This window comes from Panthera onca, chromosome B4, assembly GCF_046562875.1.
Source record: "Panthera onca isolate mPanOnc1 chromosome B4, mPanOnc1 haplotype 2, whole genome shotgun sequence".
Lineage (NCBI taxonomy): Eukaryota > Metazoa > Chordata > Mammalia > Carnivora > Felidae > Panthera > Panthera onca.
This window is the reverse complement of record NC_138345.1, coordinates 115,955,651-115,975,933: the sequence shown is the minus strand read 5'-3', so window position 1 is coordinate 115,975,933 and position 20,283 is coordinate 115,955,651. Positions and strand designations below refer to the sequence as shown.

The window sequence follows — 20,283 nt, the reverse complement described above, 5'->3', positions numbered from 1 at the left end:
TTTTTATTTATTTATTTATTTATTTTAGTGAATACTTCAAATCTTTTTGCAATGGCACCTAATGTTTTTAAAGACATCTAGTGCTTTATAATTCACTAGGAAGTTTTCATATAACATTGAAAGGTCATAACAAATCTACGAGGTGGGTGTCATCTCATAAAAATGAGGAAGACTAAGAGAAAAAGTCAATTGTTGTCTTAATAATACATAGCTGGAGAGGCGCCTGGGTGGCTCAGTCGGTTGAGCATCCGACTTCAGCTCAGGTCATGATCTCGCGGTTTGTGGGTTCGAGCCCCAGATCGGGCTCTGTGGTGACAGCTCAGAGCCTGGAGCCTGCTTCAGATTCTGTGTCTCCCTCTCTCTGCCCCTCCCCCACTCCTGCTCTGCTCGCACACTCTCTCTCTCGGTCTCTCTCAAAAATAAATAAACACTAAAAAAAAAAAAACAATACATAGCTGGCAAGGGCAGAATACAAATGAAAATTTTTTACTTTTAAATCTGTTGTTGTTTATTTATGGTACCACATTGTTTCACACTGGAACCTGCAGTGACTTATGTGTAAATCAAAAAATATTAACCGCTATTTAAATCAAGTGCCAAGGAAACCAGAAGTTGTATGACTCGTACATGTACATTACTGAGTTATTGGCCAAGTGGCAGAAGTGGATGTTTGGCAGGATTTGGCTGGTGCAGGAAGAGACACCAACAGCCATGCTCCATTGGTGCATCTGGATAGTAGCAGCGAGCGTTCTAACTGGAACCATTTATTTCTCTACACCAGGCACAATGCTAAACTTTTATATTTATTTTCTCTTTTAATTTCCATTATAACTAGTGGAGTAGGTGTTGTTGTCTTGACCTTCCAGATGAGAAAAATGCAGACTCAGGTTAAATAACACATCCAAGATTATAGAACTAATAAGCAGTTAAGCTGAAATTTTAACCTAGGTATATCTGACACTGAAAATCATGTTTTTAACCATTATAATACTACCTATGTCTATGGATATCAAAGATTCAGACCAGATGTCTGACGTCCCATAATCAGGACCACAAGAACCGCCCCCTGGGTCATTGTCACCCTTCTGAGATGGAATGACCACTGCTGCCTGACACTAGATCTAAGGATGACAGAAGAGAGAGAGGGTTTGTCCAGGATTTTGTGACATGCTTCCCAGCTACCCACCAGAGCAAGCAGTTTCAGGGTGGGTGTTGGGGCGGAGGTGGTACCCGAAGCATCCTCCAGATTAATACTTGGAAAGTGATGGTAAACTCTTGATCACCTGGAACTGTGACTTTTGTTTTTTTGGGATTTTTTTGTTTTTGAGTTTGAGTTTGAGTTTGAGTTTGAACAAAAGTGCAAAGAACATCACATCCCTATGCAACAGGCTCCTGACAAATACTTAAGCCTGGTTCTTAAAATCAAGAAACTTATTTTCAAATATCCAGAGAAATCTTACCTACAGGAAAGTCAAGTTTTCAGTTACACTTAAATATCCTAAGGAAAAATCTGCTTTGGTTGGGGTGCCCGGATGACAGATGGTTGAGTATCCAACTCTTGATTTCAGCTCAGGTCCTGATCCCAGGGTCGTGGAATTGAGCCGCACATCAGGCTCCCTCCACGTTGAGCATGGAGTCTGCTTTAAGATTCTTTCTCTCCACCCCCTCCCTCCCACTTGTACCCATGCTCTCTCTCTAAAATTAAATATATACATACATATATATATATATATATATATATATATATATATATATATAATATACACACACACACATACACATACACGCTTTGGTGAAAACAAAATTCTATTTTATTAAAAATTGTTGGGGTGCCTATGTGGCTCAGTCGGTTAAGCATCCGACTTCAGCTTAGATCATGATCTCTTGGTTCGTGAGTTCAGGCCCCTTGAGTTTGATCCCCACATCAGGCTCTGTGCTGACAGCTCAGAGTCTGGAGCCTGCTTCGGATTCTGTGTCTCCCTCTCTCTCTGCCCCTCCCCTGCTCACACTCTGTCTCTTTCTCTCTCTCTCAAAAATAAATAAACATTAAAAAATAAATAGAAATGAAATTGTTCAGGAAATGATAGTAAATCTTTCTTTGGGCATCTTAAAACTTAATAAGGTCATTGGATTTTTAAGTGTGTTGGGAAACCATCCGAGTGTCTTAAGCTAAGAGTTGGTATGATCTAATGTATATTTTAAAAAGAGGACACCGGCTTCTTTGTGGAAGATAAACCATTATAGTCTAGTGTAGAAGTTGGGAGACCAGGCAGGAAACTAGATGATGCTTTCTTGTACTAGAATGGTAGAAATGCTCAGAATCAGAGTTAATAGGATTATTGATGGATTGAATGTGGGTTATTCAGGAGAAATGATAAACTGGAAAGTTCTAGGTAGGGGGAAAGTAAGTTTCCAAGGAAGGATTAAGATGGCCTGGGGGAAGGAAAACTGACACATACTGAATGCCACCAGTGTGCCATGCTCTTCTTCTGAGTTCCCCCAACCACAGAGAGCTGGGTACTCTGTAACATGTAGGAAGGAGTTGAGAAGGTCTCCTGTGATCTGGTTCCTGTCTACCTCACCAGCCTGATTTCCATCCATTCTCCCTGTCTCCACCCCCACCAAAACATGGCATGTTCTGCCAGATGGATCTACGTATTCTCCATGCATGCCAGCCTACCTCACATCCTTTTGCCTTGCACAGGCAGCTGCTTCCGCCTGGAATTCATTCCCTCATTCAGTAAGTAATATGGAGCCTCTTCCCTGGGCCAGGCAGTGTTTTAAGCATCAGGATACAGTGGAGAATTAAAAGGGCCCTTCCTTTCCTGAACTTGCAGTCCGTTAGGGAAGACATACACTTAACAAAATGTCAACACAATCAGTTATTATTATGATTAAGTATTGCACAGGAAAACTACCAGATGCTATGAGGCTGTAAAACAAGGAAACTTGAACTAATTTTAGTAGAGAAAGGGAAGTCAAGGTTAGCTTCCTGAAAGACCTGCTGTGTCCACCGAGTTACGAAGGGTAAGTAGGAGTTGGATAGCAAGGCAAAGGGGAAAGGAGGCTCTCATTAGGAATAATGTGTACAAAGGTGCTGAGGTGGAAAGGGGCATGGCATATTCAAAGAACTGAAAGACCAGAATGGCATGAAAATAGAGAATGAGGGGGAGAGTGATCAAAGGTAAGCCTGGAGGGACAGGGGAAAGAGCTTGTGGATTTGGGTCTTGAGCTGAAAAGCTTGTCCTAGGGGATGATGAACCACTGAAAAGTTTGTACTAGGGATTGATGTGATCAGATTGGCCTTTTTAAAAGTTGGTTGCTGGGTGGAGAATGGTTTGGGAGGGGAAGTAAAGTGATTAAGTGGACATGGGGATTGAGAGAGAGAGGCATTAAGAGCGAGTCTTCAGCTTGCACACTGTGTCGGATAGTGGTGTCATTCCCTGTGTTAAGGAACACTGGGAGAAAAGCAGCTTTGGGGGAACAATCAGGAATATAGTTTCAGAGGTGCATGTTGAATGTGAGGTGCCTGTCAATCATCAAGATGGAGCCATCAATGAGACAGTGTCTGTAAGGATCTGGAGGTCAGAAGGGGGCCCAGACTTGGCATATATTTGGGAGTCATCAGCTTAGAGAAGATAAGCAAAGCTAGGAGGGCAAATGAGGATGCACAGAGACACTGCAGAGTTTATGTCGACGCCTAAATTCTTCTAGTCCTAACTTAGTCATCACCTCTGTAGAGCCTTCCTGCTACCTGAATAAGGTAGTTTACTGCTTCTATGTTACTCATCTACTTTGCCTTTATTGTATAATGTGGTAATTACTTGTTTTTATGTCTCAACTCAATTAATTAGATATGAGCCCTTACAAGTGTGTGTTTTGTATGCTATGTAAGTTCATAGCTTAGTACCTGGCCTTCAGCAGGCTCCTGCTAAATGCTACTCAGATGAATTGAAATGAAGTGATGTGGACTTTAGACGCCGGAATAGCATTCCACAGTTACACAGGTACTAGATAGCATGGCAAGATCTTAACATACCTGAAATCTCTTCTATTGGAGGTTTTTCCCTTTGGAAATTCATCCCAGTCAATGGGAGAATGTGCTTGTTTAATACAAATTTGCTTTCTAGGCAATAGGCACATTCCATAAAGAAAAGAATACTTGGTTTAACTGCATTTTAAGTTGGTTTAACTGAGGAAGATGCTGATTCTTCTGCTAACCATGTTACAAAAGAAGGGCTAGAATGTCTCTACTCAGTACTGCAGACAAATGTGTGTGGTCTGTGAAAAATGTGTTATCAAGAGCTGGTAAACATTGTTTTGGCAGATCCCCACACAAGAGAGAGCCAGGAATGATTAAATGAAAGAACAGCATATGTGACATGATTTGCACAGTCAAATCACATTCCACATGCTCCCAGGGCTCCAGAAAAATCAGACGGCAAAGCTCAAATTAGCCATCTGCCTCTCTACTTTCTCTTACCTCTTCCACTGAAAAGTAGAGGAAGGGAAGAGAAAAAGAGGGACAGTAAGATTCTATGAATGTTTCCTTGGAAGCTTGAGCATGTATTTTCAGAGCTTAGTTAAGAGAACAGAGATGAATGGCATGGTGGTGAAGGGTTCAATCTTTAGCCACACTTGGGTCTGATACCAAGTCATGTTGTTGGCTAAAGAAAATTGCCTAACATTTCAAATCCTCAGACTGCTTATCTGTAAATGATGCTGATTGGTGGGAGTGATGGGACTGGGGACAAGGAGTGTAAGATCCAGTAATATAGTCCATGGGGTAGCTCTGAGGGTGAGATATAATGACATTTGCAAAGCATTTAGCACAGTTGGCTGGCATGTAGTAACTGTTAAGTAAATGGCAGCTAGCTGGGGCAGTAATGGTAGAGCAGTAGAGGTAAGTGAGGCAAGTTTTGTTTGGATTAGAGAAATAAGAGCTATTCTATTTTATTTTATTCCTGATATATAATGAAAATTTGAGAACTATACTGGTTTTAAATTTTTATTTTTGGGGCGCCTGGGTGGCGCAGTCGGTTAAGCGTCCGACTTCAGCCAGGTCACGATCTCGCGGTCCGCGAGTTCGAGCCCCGCGTCAGGCTCTGGGCTGATGGCTCGGAGCCTGGAGCCTGTTTCCAATTCTGTATCTCCCTCTCTCTCTGCCCCTCCCCCGTTCATGCTCTGTCTCTCTCTGTCCCAAAAATAAAAAAAAAAAAAAAAAAAAAAAAAAAAAAAATTTTATTTTTAAAAGTGGATTTCTACTTTTTAATAACCATGTGAGTGTATATTCTAAATGACACTTAAGCCATTTAGTAGGAAGGTACATTTCTGAGTATAATTATTATGGGGAAGGTGAGTGATTTTTTAGTATCTCCTTGACTTGGCTCTGTGCTCAGCAAAATACAACAGAATATGCCCATTCATACCATTTGCATAATGGGATTTTTAATTATAAAAACATTATTTAGGGGCGTGTGGGTGGCTCAGTCAGTTAAGCATCTGACTCTTGATTTTGGCCCAGGCCATGATCTCAGTTTGTGAAATGCAGCCAGGCGATGGCTGCTTGGGATTCTCTCTCTCCCTCTCTCTCTCTCTGCCCTTCCCCTGCTGCCTTTCATGTGCATGCGCGCACTGCCTCTCAAAATAAATAAATAAACTTTAAATTAAAAGCTCAAATATTCTTAAACTTAGAGTAAATAATACAATGAAACTCCATATTCACTCACCCAGATTCAAATCTTATCCAGATTCTGCCACAAATTTTTTTTCCTAAAGTATTTCAAAGCAGATTGCAGGTATCAGGTCATTTTACTCCTATATACATACTTCATATGCCTCTCTAAAACACACATTTCCTTACACAGTCCCATTCCCATCATAATGGTAGATTTTATTTTGAGAGATTATTATGTATACACACACACGCACTACCTAAAATGTGCCTCTCACTCTTGAGTATACAAAACTAAATGTGCTAATGCCACTCATCAGAGTTTTTTGGAGGAGGTGTAGTTGCAAAAAAAGCAGAACGAGAATGCCTTTTTCTGAACAAGCTTTCCCCCCTGTTTGGCCCATTTCTGTCTAGATTTGAATCCTGTGGCTCCTGATGACCTGAGGGTAGAAACAAAAAACATGAAGAGTTTAGGGGAGCCCTAACAACAACTACAGTCTATTTTCCTTGTTAACACTTCCTAAACATTTGTTTATGATGCCAGATACATGTTTCCTTTACTCCAGTGTCCTTTGTAGAAATTTTTAGTAATTAATAACCTAAAAATAGCTAGTATGCTATGCTGTAAGTTTGGATTTGAAACTTGATTCCTTGGAAAATTTTTAAATTCTAGGATAATATCTCAGGTTATGGAAATAACCCTAATTATTAATTGTATGACTAGCTTTTAAGCCAAGCAAAAAAACCTCCAAATTTAAGAGACTTCAAAAGTATAAAGCAGTACATTGGGGAAGAAAACAAACATTGTGTTTGGTAAAATGCCATGTGTGCTGTAATGCCTGCTCTGATTATTTGTGCAAAAAAATCTCCGAGCTGCTGCCTGCCACTAGCATTGTTGGAGGGTAGTGGAATCTGTCGCCATGGCAGAAGGAAAAGAAGTAAGAAGAAGGCAAAGAATAAACGCTGACATCTGGTTAATGGAACCTTCTTTTGCCCCCAATAGTTCTGCCACAGAAAGGGATGAATGGCTAGAAGCGATTTCCAGGTCAATAGAAGAGTATGCCAAAAAAAGAATCACATTCTGTCCTAGTAGGAGTCTTGATGAGGTATTGTCTTTTCCTTCTTATTTTTTTTTCAGTGCATTTCAAACAGTTTTTGCCTTAAACTTTTCTAGGGGTTTAGAAAAGCAACATGCGTTTCACAGAAAGATACATGTGTGTGTATAATTTCAGAACTAAATATCCTCTTAATGTCTAACTAAGTCTGTGATAACATGCAGCACATTTTATTTTTTCTGGTTGTAAAACTTCATTGTAAAAAATTTGGGAAATAACATAATTTAAGGAAGAAACTAATCAGCTCTCATGGCACTACCACAGACGTATTTTTAAGTTAATTTTGCATTAAAGCATTATTAGAATATAGCTAATCTTAATATCCTGAGAACATGAAAAATATAATGGCCCATGATTTGTCCCACATCCTTGATAATTCCATCAGCATTGCCCCCCCCCCCCCCAAAAAAAAAGACTTGAATCTATAGCACTCACTGTGCATGGAGATAATGAAAAGTTGTTCTTCCCCAGGCTGATGCAGAAAATAAAGAGGAAGTTAGTCCTCTTGGATCAAAGGCTCCCATCTGGATCCCTGATACCAGAGCCACAATGTGTATGATCTGCACAAGTGAATTTACTCTGACCTGGCGACGACACCACTGCCGGGCCTGCGGAAAGGTTGGAGAAGATGACACCCATCTCCGTTGTGAATTTTTATAGCTCCAGGCTGTACATAGTGAGGAAGCATATTTCCTCTTGTAAATCATGGCAGGGGGAAAAAAGATACTGAATCATGGATGATACTTTCTCTAAATATTTAGGCATAGGTCAGTCGTTACCGTGTCTACCAAGGTTATTGTAGAATGTCAATGATAGATAATTGTCACTAAAATAAAATTCACAGTTAGACTCCCATATTTACTGATATTTGTTTAAACTACATAGATACTAAGTATTTAATAGAGATATTATTTAAGTATTAAGTATTTAATAGAGATACTTTAAGTATTGAAGTTATCACCAGTGACGTTTCTAGACCTTCATGGCCTCATTAGTAAAATGAGCATAAATGGCAATGACGTCAGAGAGTTACCATGAAGATTAAACAAGGTCTGTTTCGAGAGCATTTCGTACAGGGCCAAATGCTTGGTAGAAGTGCAGCAGACATGGTTGTGGTTACAGCAGGAATGATGACAGGGGCAATGTCGATGATGACAAATATGGCGACCAGAGGACTTAGTGCTTGCCATACATGGTTCCAAATATTTTGCACACATTAACACTGTTAGCATTTTATTTTATGGACTTAGCACACAGTCATAATAATCTGTGGCCTCTTCATCTTCCAGTGTGTGAGTTCACTACGGGCCTGAACTCCATAGCGGTGTAATTGAGAGTCAGTGGTTGTGAAAAGGTTTAGAAAACACTATAGGTAGACAGCATTATAAATTGTAGCAAACTAGATGGTTTGATACTGTTATTCTAAATGAAATAATTCCAATGTGTTTTCAGATTGTATGCCAAGCTTGTTCATCAAATAAGTATGGTTTAGATTACCTGAAAAATCAACCAGCAAGAGTATGTGAACATTGTTTCCAAGAACTGCAGAAACTAGGTAATATATAAGTAAAGATTTAACAAATTCCTTTATTCCCAGACGCTTTCACACAACCTTCCAAAAGAATCATCTTAGACAAGTGAGCAAGATGATTGGTGATACTCATCTCAAAATATTAAGAATTTTGCTTTCTTGGGGCACCTGGGTGGCTCAGTTGGTTGAGCGTCTTCTGTGCAGGTCATTACCTCACGTTCGTGGGTTCGAGCCCCGCACTGGGCTCTGTGCTGACAGCTCAGAGCCTGGAGTCTGCTTCGGATTCTGTGTCTCCCTCTCTCTTTCTGCCCCTCCCCCACCTACACCCATGCATGCATGTGTACTCGCTCTCTTTCTCTTTCTCTCAAAAGTAAAATTAAAAATTAAAAAAAAAAAAAAGAATTTTGCTTTCTTAATTCAATTAAGCTTTCTTAACTCATAGAATACTAATTGTAGAAATGCAATTACAGGATGAAATGCATTAAAACAGTTACAAGGGAACTTTAACTTTCAAGTAATTTTGAAGTTTTCGGTTTTACAACTGCCTGCTCATTAACAAATCATTTTTGTCTATCTGTAAAATAATTCTCTATGGAAATATAGTAGGTGGCACTTTGTTAGTTTATTTCTAATCACTTGGACTGATTTGGTGAGATTCTATGGTATATCTACATGTTCAGCTTTTCACCAAATACAAAATGGTAATTCATATCTGCCTACTCATTATTTGCAGGTATCCATTCCCACAGTTAAGATGAATGCAGCTAGCAGGACTGCTCAGGTCTACATTTTGAAAAGAGAGATTTGGTTAAATTCCTGAAACCTATAGGATCTAAATTGCAAAAAGGTTGTCCTTCATTTCAGCCCTATCTTTCATCTGGTCTACTGTAATAGTTTCCTAACAGGTTTTCTGCTGCAAATCCTTCTTCCTTCCTGCTGCCAGATTTTTTTTTTTCTCCTAAATTCAGTCTGCTCATGTCACTTCCCAGCTTAAAAGACCATTAATTTCCCATGACTTAAACAACAGTCCATGTTCCTTAGAACCAGCCTTTTTTTTTCCTCAGCTCTATTATTCTCCAAATAGATGATCTAATTTCATACCTCTGCTTTTGCTTATGCTGCCTTCAGGGAGTGTTTTTCCTCCTCTTTTTGACTTGGCAAACTCATACTTATACCTTAATGGCCAACTCAAACATCTTACTCTCTTCCCAGCTTTCACTGAACTTCTACAGTCAAATATAATGGCTTCCTTATCTTGTCTTATAGCCCCCTTTCTAGCATTTTGTTCATTATAATATTCTTATTTCAACATATATCTCAATACTAAACAGTGCTTTTAGGTTTTTGGGGGTTTTTTTAAGTCAGGAGCTTTTTTTCAGAAGTTTATGGAATTAGTTTAGGGGGCACCTAGGTGGCTCAGTTGGTTACGTGTCCAACTTCGGCTCAGGTCATGATCTCACGGTTTGTGAGTTTGAGCCCCGTGTTGGGCTCTGAGCTGACAGCTCAGAGCCTGGAGCCTGCTCGGGATTCTGTGTCTCCTTGTCTCTCTGCCACTCCCCCGTACCCACTCTGTTTCTCTCTCGCAAAAGTAAACATTAAAGAAAATTTATAGAATTAATTTCAGTTAGTACATTGACATGGTTAGTACATTAAGTAGTATATTAACATGTTTCAGAATTGTGAAGGCACAAAAGGGTATTCCTTTACCATGGTTCACACCTGAAAAAGCTTAAATTCCTAGACAGTAGAAAGTCTTTCTCTCACTCAGCTTGCACCCAGCTGTCTTTTTTTTCCCAGGGGTCTCAGTGTCCTCGGTTTCTCAAGTATCCTTCCATGGATATTTTATGCAACAGTGTTTATTGATATGAATTAACTTGAATTGCAAAATGCTTACCATTGGCTACATGAGTGCATCTGATTTGTTTTAGATCACCAGCATTCTCCTAAGATTGGATCTCCTGGAAATCACAAATCTCCTTCAAGTGCCTTATCATCAGTCTTCCATAGTATTCCATCAGGGAGGAAACAGAAAAAAATCCCAGCTGCTCTCAAGGAAGTAAGTGTTTCCATTAAACTTGCAACCTGATACAGGCTGAATTATTCATATGCATATAATACACTGTTTTTCTTTCATAAAGGAAGATGTCATTTCCCACTACTATTAAGACATGGCATTTTAATACTGGTGATGGATGTGGCTGATGCCTCACTCTCTTGCTTGGTCTCCCATATGACCTGAGTCATTTAGAAAATGGCAGTTGAAAGGTTTGGAGAACATTTTATAGCAATGATAGAAAGTAAAAGATAATTTAGACACATGTGAATTTTTAAAATTACTTTGAGGAAAACCCTTACCAGAGGGAAGAGTCTATAGAATATTTGGGGTGTTTTATTAGCATTTCCTGATCTGCACAGTTTGTTATTTGTAAGGATTCATTGGCTATATACAGCTGCACTGATAGTAAATTGTCTTTCCTTTCAACTGAAAAGAAAACTTTAAAAAGTTAGGATAGTCTGTCTACACAGTTAGACTGCCAGTGGTGTAATCCACAGGCATCACCAATATCCTATCCCATCTCCTCAAATTCAAATGTTCAGTCAGCCAGTGTCATGTAACACACAGCACTGCATATCTACCACCATTTTGATTAGTTTATTAATTAGTTCCACTTCCGGCCAGTTTTTTGGCCAGCAGAATTTTGAATTTTGTTCTCTTCCTTGGATACTCTGGAGGTGTTCTGTGGAGTGTGGAAGCAGACAACTCTAAAAATTTGACCAAGATTGTGTTCTTTATGTAAAGTTGAATGTATTCCATCATGGCAGTTAAAACACTAGGAAATGATTTATAGCCAATCTCATGAAATAGTAAGACTAGGACTTAAAGTTCTAATTGCCAAGTTTCTTAAGCTACTTAAGATGATTTATTTATTTTTTAATATTTATTTACTTTTGAGAGAGAGAGAGCACAAGCGGGAAAGGGGCAGAGAGAGGGGGAAACAGAGGATCCAAAGTGGGCTCTGTGCTTGAACTCAAGAACTGTGTGATCGTGACCTGAGCTGAGGTCAGATGCTCAACTGACTGAGCCACCCTAGTTAAGGGGATTTAGTACTCTCAACTCTCCTTTCCATCACTCAGTTCCTAAATCTAAACTGACTTTCAGAACTTTAAGGTTCTTAACAAACTGAAGTAATTTTCAGTTCTCAATAACTGTTTGCCTCTCCATGCTGATGTCACAATTTATAGATACAGTTGTTACACTTACTCCCCTTGTCAGTCTAAACTCTACAGCACTGGTTGCAAAACTCTTTCTGCTCTTGACTAGAGCCAGCCTAACTCCAATCCCATTTTGTGTATCTTTCCAACCAGCCATACAAACAGACCTTCTGCTGTCAAACCTCTACTTCCTGACTGCAGCCATTTCTTCCTTTACTCCACTGGTCCTCAAAGTGTCCTCCAGAGCAGCACAAAAGCACCACATGGAAACTTACTAGGAATGGATATTCTTAGGCCCCACCCAAGGTCTACAGAATCAGAAATTTCAATAAGCATTCTCTGTGATTCAGGTGTATGCTAAAGTTTGAGAACCACTGCTTTGCTCCTTTGAAATCAAACTGGGAAAATTAATTTATCTAATTAAGTGCTATAAAAGTAAAAGTGTTGTACTTGGGAAGCTGTGGTTTTTGTCTTTTTATCTGTAATTGAGTTGAAATTCACCTAATTTATAATTAACCATTTAAAGTATACAATTCAGGGGCACCTGGCTCGTTCAGTCGGTAGAGCCTGCAACTCTTGATCTTGGGGTCGTAAGTTTGAGCCCCACATTGGATGTAGAGTTTACTTTAAAAATAAATAAAATCTTTTTTTAAAAAAAATAAAGCAATACAATTCATTGATATTTAGTGTATTCACGATATTGTGCAACCACCATATTGCTCTAGTTTCAAAACTTTTTCATCGCCCCATAAAAACACCCTGTATCAATTAAATAATCAATCCCCTTGTCCCTTCTCTCCACCCTCTCTGGTAACCACTAATCTGCTCTCTGTCTCTATGTATGCCTATTCTAGATATCTCATATAAAAGGAATCCTGCAGGGCCACCTGTGTGGCTCAGTCGGTTGAGCGTCCGACTTCGGCTCAGGTCATGATCTCACAGTTAGTGAGTTCGAGCCCCGCGTCAGGCTCTGTGCTGACATTTCAGAGCCTGGAGCCTGCTTCGAATTCTGTGTCTCCCTCTCTCTCTTCCCCTTCCCCACTCATGCTCTGTCTCTCTCTCTCTCTCTGTCTCTCTCTCTCTCAAAAATGAATAAACATTAAAAAAAAAAAAAAAGGAATCCTACAATATGTGACCTTTTGTGTCTGGCTATTTTCACTTAGTACAATATTTTAGAAGCTAAGTTATATAGCATTATCAGTACTTTGTTTCTTTTTATATCTGAATAATACTCCATTGTATGTATATATCAGAATTTATCCATTCATCTGTTAATAGACATCTGGGTTGTTTCTGCCTTTGGGTTATTATAAATATCATTTGTCTTAGTTATACACCTAGGAGTGGAATTGCTTGGTCACATGATAATTTTATGTTTAACTTTTTAAGGATTGGGAAGAGTTTTTATTCCAGTAAAAATGTTCAATACATTTTCAGAAACTCATTATTTTAGAATTACATTCAGATTCTCAGTACCCTCAGTAATGGCAGGCTATGTCTCTTGAGTTAGATTTGATTTATGTTTTAAATAATCAAATCAGGGGTGCCTGGGTGGCACATTTGGTTAAGCATCCAACTCTTGATCTTGGCTCAGGTCGTGATCTCAGAGTTCATGAGTTCAAGCCCTGTATCGGGCTCTGCACTGATGTTGAGTAGCCTGCTTGGGATTCTGTGTCTCCTTCTCTCTGCCCTTCTCCCATTTGTGCTGTCTTTCTCCCAAAATAAATAAATAAACTTAAAAAAAAAAAAATATATATATATATATATCGTTGGAAAGTTTTATGAATCATATGATTAATTTGGTTAAGACCAATTTTATTTTTAAAAAGATAATAGAGGACTATTCTCGACTCAGGATTGTGATTGGTATTCTTTCATAGCTAAAAAACTAATTTAAGAATATTCCAAAAAAGGAACATACAAAATATTTTGAGCAATGATAGTAACACTTAAGTACATAGTAGCATCCCAATATAACTACATTTCCAGCAAAATTTCATTTGAACATAGACGTTCTAATTGAAAAAAAGTTATTTGTAATCTTCTACAAGGATGTTATTTTTTTATATAAATTTGTTTGCACTTAATATTAAAGTTCCCACTAGCTGGGACACCTGGGTGGCTTGGTTTCAGCTCAGGTCACATCTCACAATTTGTGAGATCCCATGGAGCCTGCTTGGGATTCTCTCTGCCCCTCCCCCGCTTGCATGCATGCTCTCTCAAATTAAATAAACATTAAAAAACAAAACTGTATTAACAGAGAGGTAAATGGAAATTCTATTATTTATGGTGATTTTAAGGATCAGTTTCTGATCCTCAAATTTTGGTCTCAGCAAAACTTAGTTTGCTTCATAAAAGGATGAAAATGTTTTAATCTCTAGGCCAAAAGGTAGTAAGGTTTCAATGATTGTAATCTGGCAGTTGAAACTTTTGTTTTTAACATAGGAACAGGAGAGAAACATAAGACCAAATTTAGGGATTGTGTTATTAGTAGAATGGTGAGCAGACTTTTAAGGTGGTTCCATGATCCCTTCCTCTGATGGTCACACTTTTGTACAGTCTCCTCCCCGTTGTGTGGGGCAAGGACCTGTGACTTGCTGTGAACCAACAGAATATGGGGAAGATGATGGCATGTCACTCCCATGATTATGTTATATTATGGAAGACTCCATATTGCTGTAGATGGGCTCTAGAGACTTTCTCTCATGCGGGCTTTGAAGAAGTAAGTAGTTGTCTTGGGAGGCTTGGAAATGAGGATGAGCTCCAGGCAAAAGCCAGCAAGAGGCCAGGGCCCTCAGTTTCATAACTTCAAGGAAATGAATACTGCTAAAAACCTGAATCCACTTGGAAGTAGACCCTTCCCTCGTCAGCTGTCAGATGAGAACTCAGTGCCGGCCAACACCTTGACTGGGGCCCTGCAGAGATCCCAGCTAAGCTGTGCCCGGACTCCTGAGACAACACATGTATGTTGTTTTAACCCACTAAGTTGGTGGTAATTTGTATGTGACAACAGAAAACAAATACAAGTGGATTCTATGAATTTTTAAAGTCTGCCTTTAATCATGTATGAATTGTATCAATTTCTTACAAATTTTATGAGGAGGATCAAATATTATTGTTTAATGTAAACTTTATTATTTATTTTTAATTATTTATTTATTTTGAGAGAAAGAGAGAGAGGGAGTCTGGGTGGGGGAGTGGCAGAGAGCGAGGGAGAGAGAAAAACCTAAGCCAGCTCCGTGCTGTCTGTACAGAATCTGACATGGGGCTCGATCTCACAAATTGTGAGATCATGACCTGAGCCATTCAGGCGCCCCTAATACAGGTTTTATAAGTCCAAAAAGCTATTTCAGAAAGAGTTAAAGGTTTAAGTAATTTTCCCTAACATTGCAAAATACGAAGAACAACATACACGGTTCCCAAAAATGCAGCTTTCAAAAAGCATTTTTGATCTTTAGAATTATTTTTCTTTTTCTGGAAACCAGGAAAACACAGGTGGCACCACAAAGAAATACATACATGGAAGCACAATTAAACCAAGCAGAATGCTGGAATTGCTTCTAAACGAAAGGGGTTTTTATGCCCATGGTAATGGCAGTATTCAATTTGTACAGTAGCAGACTTTGAACGTAAACAATTTCATTCTGAAACATTATAGTATTATGGTTATTGCTTTCAGCACCAATGATCAAAAGCAGTTTTGTTACTTTACATTTTGTTGCTGTCTGAAAACCATTAAACTATGTATGGGGTTTACTTACTAGGTATCAGCAAATACAGAAGATTCTTCCATGAGTGGCTATTTGTACAGATCAAAGGGCAATAAAAAACCCTGGAAACACTTGTGGTTTGTCATAAAAAATAAAGTGCTGTATACATATGCTGCAAGTGAGGTAAGATCTGAAATCTAAAGATGAATTATTTGGGAGTCTGGTTTTATAATGCCAATTAGAAATAATCACAATATTTGTTTGATCTATTCGTTTTGTGTATTTTTTTGTTTTGCATTGCTTTTGGAGGGGGAGATTCTTCTTGCTATTATCTTTAATGTCAACAATGTCCTAGAGCTCTTACTCAAAAAATGTTAGGAATTTTCCATAGTATTAAGATGTAACTTTTTTTGGTGTCATGTGACCACTAACAACTTCATTAAAGGCAAAGGTTCTTACCCTTTCTGCCAAGCTCTCATGGAAGACAGTCCCTTGACTATCCCCAGATTGTATTGATCAGGCTTCAAACTTCGATAAGATAGACTTTGTTTGGGTTAGAAACAATTCCTGGCTGGCTATAAAAACCACTGCTCTAAGAGCCAAGCTTTTCCTTAGTGGGACCGGGTAAATCACTTTTCTTTCTGAGCTTGTTTTCTGCATCCATAAAATGAAAGTAATATAATTGCCTCCCATGGTTGTGGGGAAATATGTGAACTTAGATGAGTGTGAACCCAAGGAAAACTGTTTAGCACAGTGTCTGGCTCATGGGGTAGCTTCAGAGGTGGGGGGACATCTTAATATTGTTGAATAAATGAAAAGTAAGTAAGTTGTTAGAATTATCATTGTTTTCTATATAGTGTGCATATAAAATTAAAGCTGTATAGTTTTAAGAGTTTGCAAATCTGAATTTTGTATCAATTTAAAGTCCCATCTCCCTTTGTGTCTTTTTAAATTAGGATGTGGCAGCTTTGGAGAGTCAGCCTTTACTAGGATTCACTGTCACTCAAGTCAAAGATGAGAATTCAGAGTCTAGAGTGTTCCAGTTGCTGCACAAAAACATGTTATTTTATCTGTTCAAAGCAGATGATGCTCACTCAGCTCAGAAGTAAGTAATTTAGGCATATTTTTCTTTTATACATGAGTTTCAAGTTGTTACATGATTGATTTTAAAATAACCTACTTTCATGCATGGGGACAATTAAGAATTTAAATCCAAGATCCAAATTAGGAAGATTTAACATATTTTTCAAACTCTTTAGAATTGTTTTAAGGACAAGCAAGAGGATCTGGAATATTTTCAGGAGGCAGAGGGGAAAAGAAAATAGGTAGTTCTGTCCAAAATATTTTGTCTATACTGACCTCTGAGGAAGCAGCATGAAACTGCTCTGCTGCAAGGAAAGGAAGCCGAGGCATTTGACCTCTCCTTCAGTGAGGGTGAGGATCATCTCTTGAAACATTCCAGGACTTTGGCAATCCAGTGACTCAATTGTGCCATGGAACAGCAGGAGTTTAAACAGCTGCTTGCTAACTTACTTCTTTGGGAAAAAGGTCAAACACATTAAGAGGCTCCCATGCTGTCCCCAATAACTGAGTAAAAGGAAATGGATATCATTTTAGATGGTAAAGGTTTTTAAACAATCTCTTCAAAATTCCAACAAGAATATTTGTTTTGATGTCATGACGTGGTTTGACATAGAGAAGCATATCTCTGTGGAACCCAGGTCCTTTGTAAACAAAATAGAGCAGATAACCTTTAACCAAATCTTTCACTTGATTTTTATTTTAGTCTCACACGTTACATGTTTTTGTTTTCACTAAGATGTGCTTATGTTTTCTCCATAGGCTTAAAACGGTGCATGCAGATAAAAAAAGAATGCTTTAAGTCAGCAAGGCTTATCTTTTCTTAATGCAGTTAGAATTAATGTACCCGAATTGCATATGCTCTTGCATATTAATCAGGTACAATGTTGCAAATACTCTGGAACACTTTTTTCTTTTTTCCAGTCTATGTTAGGACATCTACTATGTATATCTATTACTATAAATAAATTGTTTTGAATTGAAGAATATTTAAAATTGTCACTTAACCATTATTTTTTCTGTAAAAACTACTTGGGTAAAAGAGTAATTGCTCTAATATTCTGTTAGGTATTACACTTCTCATGATTTTTATCTGTATTCATCATCAAACTGATAAAAATTATTGCTTTTGAATATACATCTTTTGTTTATATCATTAAGTCAACAAGGTAGAAAAACCTTAAGACAATTGAATGTAGGTAAGTAAAGGGAATCTGCCCTCTTATAATTGAGAATTAATACAGGATAAATTACAAGTTTCTCTTTGAAGTCACTAATGTAATGGGGTTTTTTTGCATAGTATAGAATATTAAAATGTGTTAATTTTAATGAAAATTTTTAACTTTTTAAAAGTCTCTTTATCATGATATAACATGCCATTTGCATTTAAATTTTAAATTTTTGAAAATTCTGTCCTTGAAATTTGAGCTATATCTGTTATAGGCTGCTTCTATTAACTGAGTGGTTTTAGATGTTCACAGAAGCAATTACAGTCCTAGGGAGATACAAAGTGACTACCTCCAAGTGTCTTCTGAATAATTGAAACTGTGGGTATTGTCAGATAAACTTTGAGACTAATGAATTCTGGGAAGACTTCTATGAAACTCTGAGACACATTTCTTTTTCTTTTTGAGACACTTTATATTACATACAAAATTTTGATCAACTGGAAGTAGACCAGATATAGATTCTCTTTCACTGAAAACACTAAAACAGGTTTCAATTACAGATCCCCAGGGAGTTAAGAGAGAAGGAAACAGAGGCAAAGATAGTGTTCCTTAAACCAGGAAGGAGGTTGAAATAAAGGTTTGCAGATGTATTCATTTCCAAAACCAATTATATGGGATTATCAGGACTTCATAGAGCTTTTTATGAAATAGTCCCTTCTCACTCCTCATAGAAATAGAAGATGCACTTGTCAGGCCAGATTTTGGGCCATATTACCAAATAAAGTATAATTCCATATACACAGAATTCTAGTTTAGTATAGGAAAGATCTTTTTTTTTCAAGTTTTTATTTAAATTCAGTTAATTCACATACAGTGTAATATTACTTTCAGTAGTAGAATTTAGCTGATTCATCACTGACATACAATACCCGGGGCTCATCACATATGCTTTCCTTAATACCCATCACCCATTTAACCCATCCCCCCCCCCCCACCTCCCCTCAACCAACCCCCAGGTTGTTCTCTATATTTAAGTGTCTATTTCTTTAAAAAAAAATTTTTTTTTTACTTTTTTTTATTCTTTTATTTTTTAAATTTACATCCAAATTAGTTAGCATATAGTGCAACAATGATTTCAGGAGTAGATTCCTTAGTCCCCCTTACCCATTTAGCCCATCCCCCCTCCCATAACCCCTCCAGTAACCCTCAGTTTGTTCTTCATATTTATGAGTCTCTTATGTTTTGTCCCCCTCCCTGTTTTTATATTATTTTTGTTTCCCTTCCCTTACGTTCATCTGTTTTGTCTCTTAAAGTCCTCACATGAGTGAAGTCATATGATTTTTGTCTTTCTCTGACTAATTTCACTTAGTATAATACCCTCCAGTTTCCATCCATGTAGTTGCAAATGGCAAGATTTCATTCTTTTTGAGTGCCGAGTAATACTCCATTGTATGTATGTATGTATGTATGTGTGTGTATATACATATATATATATATATACATATATATACACCTATTTTGATCTAACATATATATGTATGTATATACATATATACATGTGTATGGGTACATATACACATGTATATATGTATATACACACATACACATATATACACATATATATACATACATACACATATATACATACACATATATATGTGTATATATGTATATATATGTGTGTGTGTATATACACACACACACACACACACCACATTTTCTTTATCCATTCATCCATCGATGGACATATTTGGGCTCTTTCCATACTTTGGCTATTGTTGATAGTGCTGCTATAAACATGGGGGTGCATGTCTCCCTTCGAAACAGTACCCCTGTAATCCCGTGGATAAATGCCTAGTAGTGCAATTGCTGGGTCATAGGGTAGTTCTATTTTTAGTTTTTTGAGGAAACTCCATACTGTTTTCCAGAGGGGTTGCACCAGCTTGCATTCCCACTTGTTTACTTATTCTTGAGAGAGACAGAGTGTGAGCGGGAGAAGGGCAGAGAGAGAGGGAGACACAAATCCAAAGCAGGCTCCAGGCTCTGAGCTGTGAGCACAGAGCCTGACGAAATGCGAGATCATGACCCAAGCCGAAGTTGGTTGCTTAACTGACTGAGCCACCCAGGCACCCCAATAGTATAGGAAAGATCTTAAATATACAGGCAGGGTAATTGGATCCACAGGTACAGCTATTATGTATATTGTCTTAACGTGTACCAGATGATTGCATTTTATAATTCTAACAAATTTCTCTTGCCAATAGGTGGATAGAAGCATTTCAGGAAGGCACAATATTGTAGTGATACTGGTTTCATCTCTTCTGTGATTTCACGTGGTGGAATTTCATCAGAATGGAGTAAATGCAGTACAAAGATTGTATATAAATGAACACTGCCAAGAAAATCCAGCCAAAATCTTCATCAAATATTAGAAATTATTTTGTTGGGTATAAGGGGTTTTTTTTGAATGTTTGGTTTTTCATGTATGTTATTTATTAAATTTTGATGTTTACTTAATTGTCAGAATTATTTCTGAGACTCACACTGAATTCTAAAGTACCTTTTCTTTAGAAACCAGAAAACTTATCTTAATACTGTATACTGTATTAACCGTTTGTGACACAGATTTCTCCATGTGTTTATAGTGTTTCATTGTAACATTCTCACCTGAGGTAATAAGTCTTTGTAAATACAAAAATACACATCAAGGAGAAAATTTCCATGCAGTGTTTGGTTTAGAAATTATTATAATACTGCTGATAGAAAAAAAATGTATGTTTTTGAATCAATA

The 20,283-nt window shown here is 37.8% G+C and overlaps 1 protein-coding gene across 2 annotated transcripts in view; it reads left to right on the top strand.

Moving 5' to 3' along the window:
• The window catches only part of FGD6 (FYVE, RhoGEF and PH domain containing 6), a 116,684-nt gene extending 96,648 nt beyond the window's left edge, over nucleotides 1–20,036 (top strand). For both annotated transcript variants that reach the window (XM_078449604.2, XM_078449605.2), the window contains exons 15-21: nucleotides 6,678–6,780; nucleotides 7,261–7,407; nucleotides 8,242–8,344; nucleotides 10,249–10,376; nucleotides 15,298–15,426; nucleotides 16,200–16,348; nucleotides 19,757–20,036. In XM_078449604.2, the coding sequence (XP_078305730.2) occupies nucleotides 6,678–6,780; nucleotides 7,261–7,407; nucleotides 8,242–8,344; nucleotides 10,249–10,376; nucleotides 15,298–15,426; nucleotides 16,200–16,348; nucleotides 19,757–19,793 (796 nt within the window). In that variant the 3' untranslated portion in view covers nucleotides 19,794–20,036. The remainder of the gene's footprint in view (nucleotides 1–6,677; nucleotides 6,781–7,260; nucleotides 7,408–8,241; nucleotides 8,345–10,248; nucleotides 10,377–15,297; nucleotides 15,427–16,199; nucleotides 16,349–19,756) is intronic.
• Nucleotides 20,037–20,283: the final 247 nt, after the last annotated feature.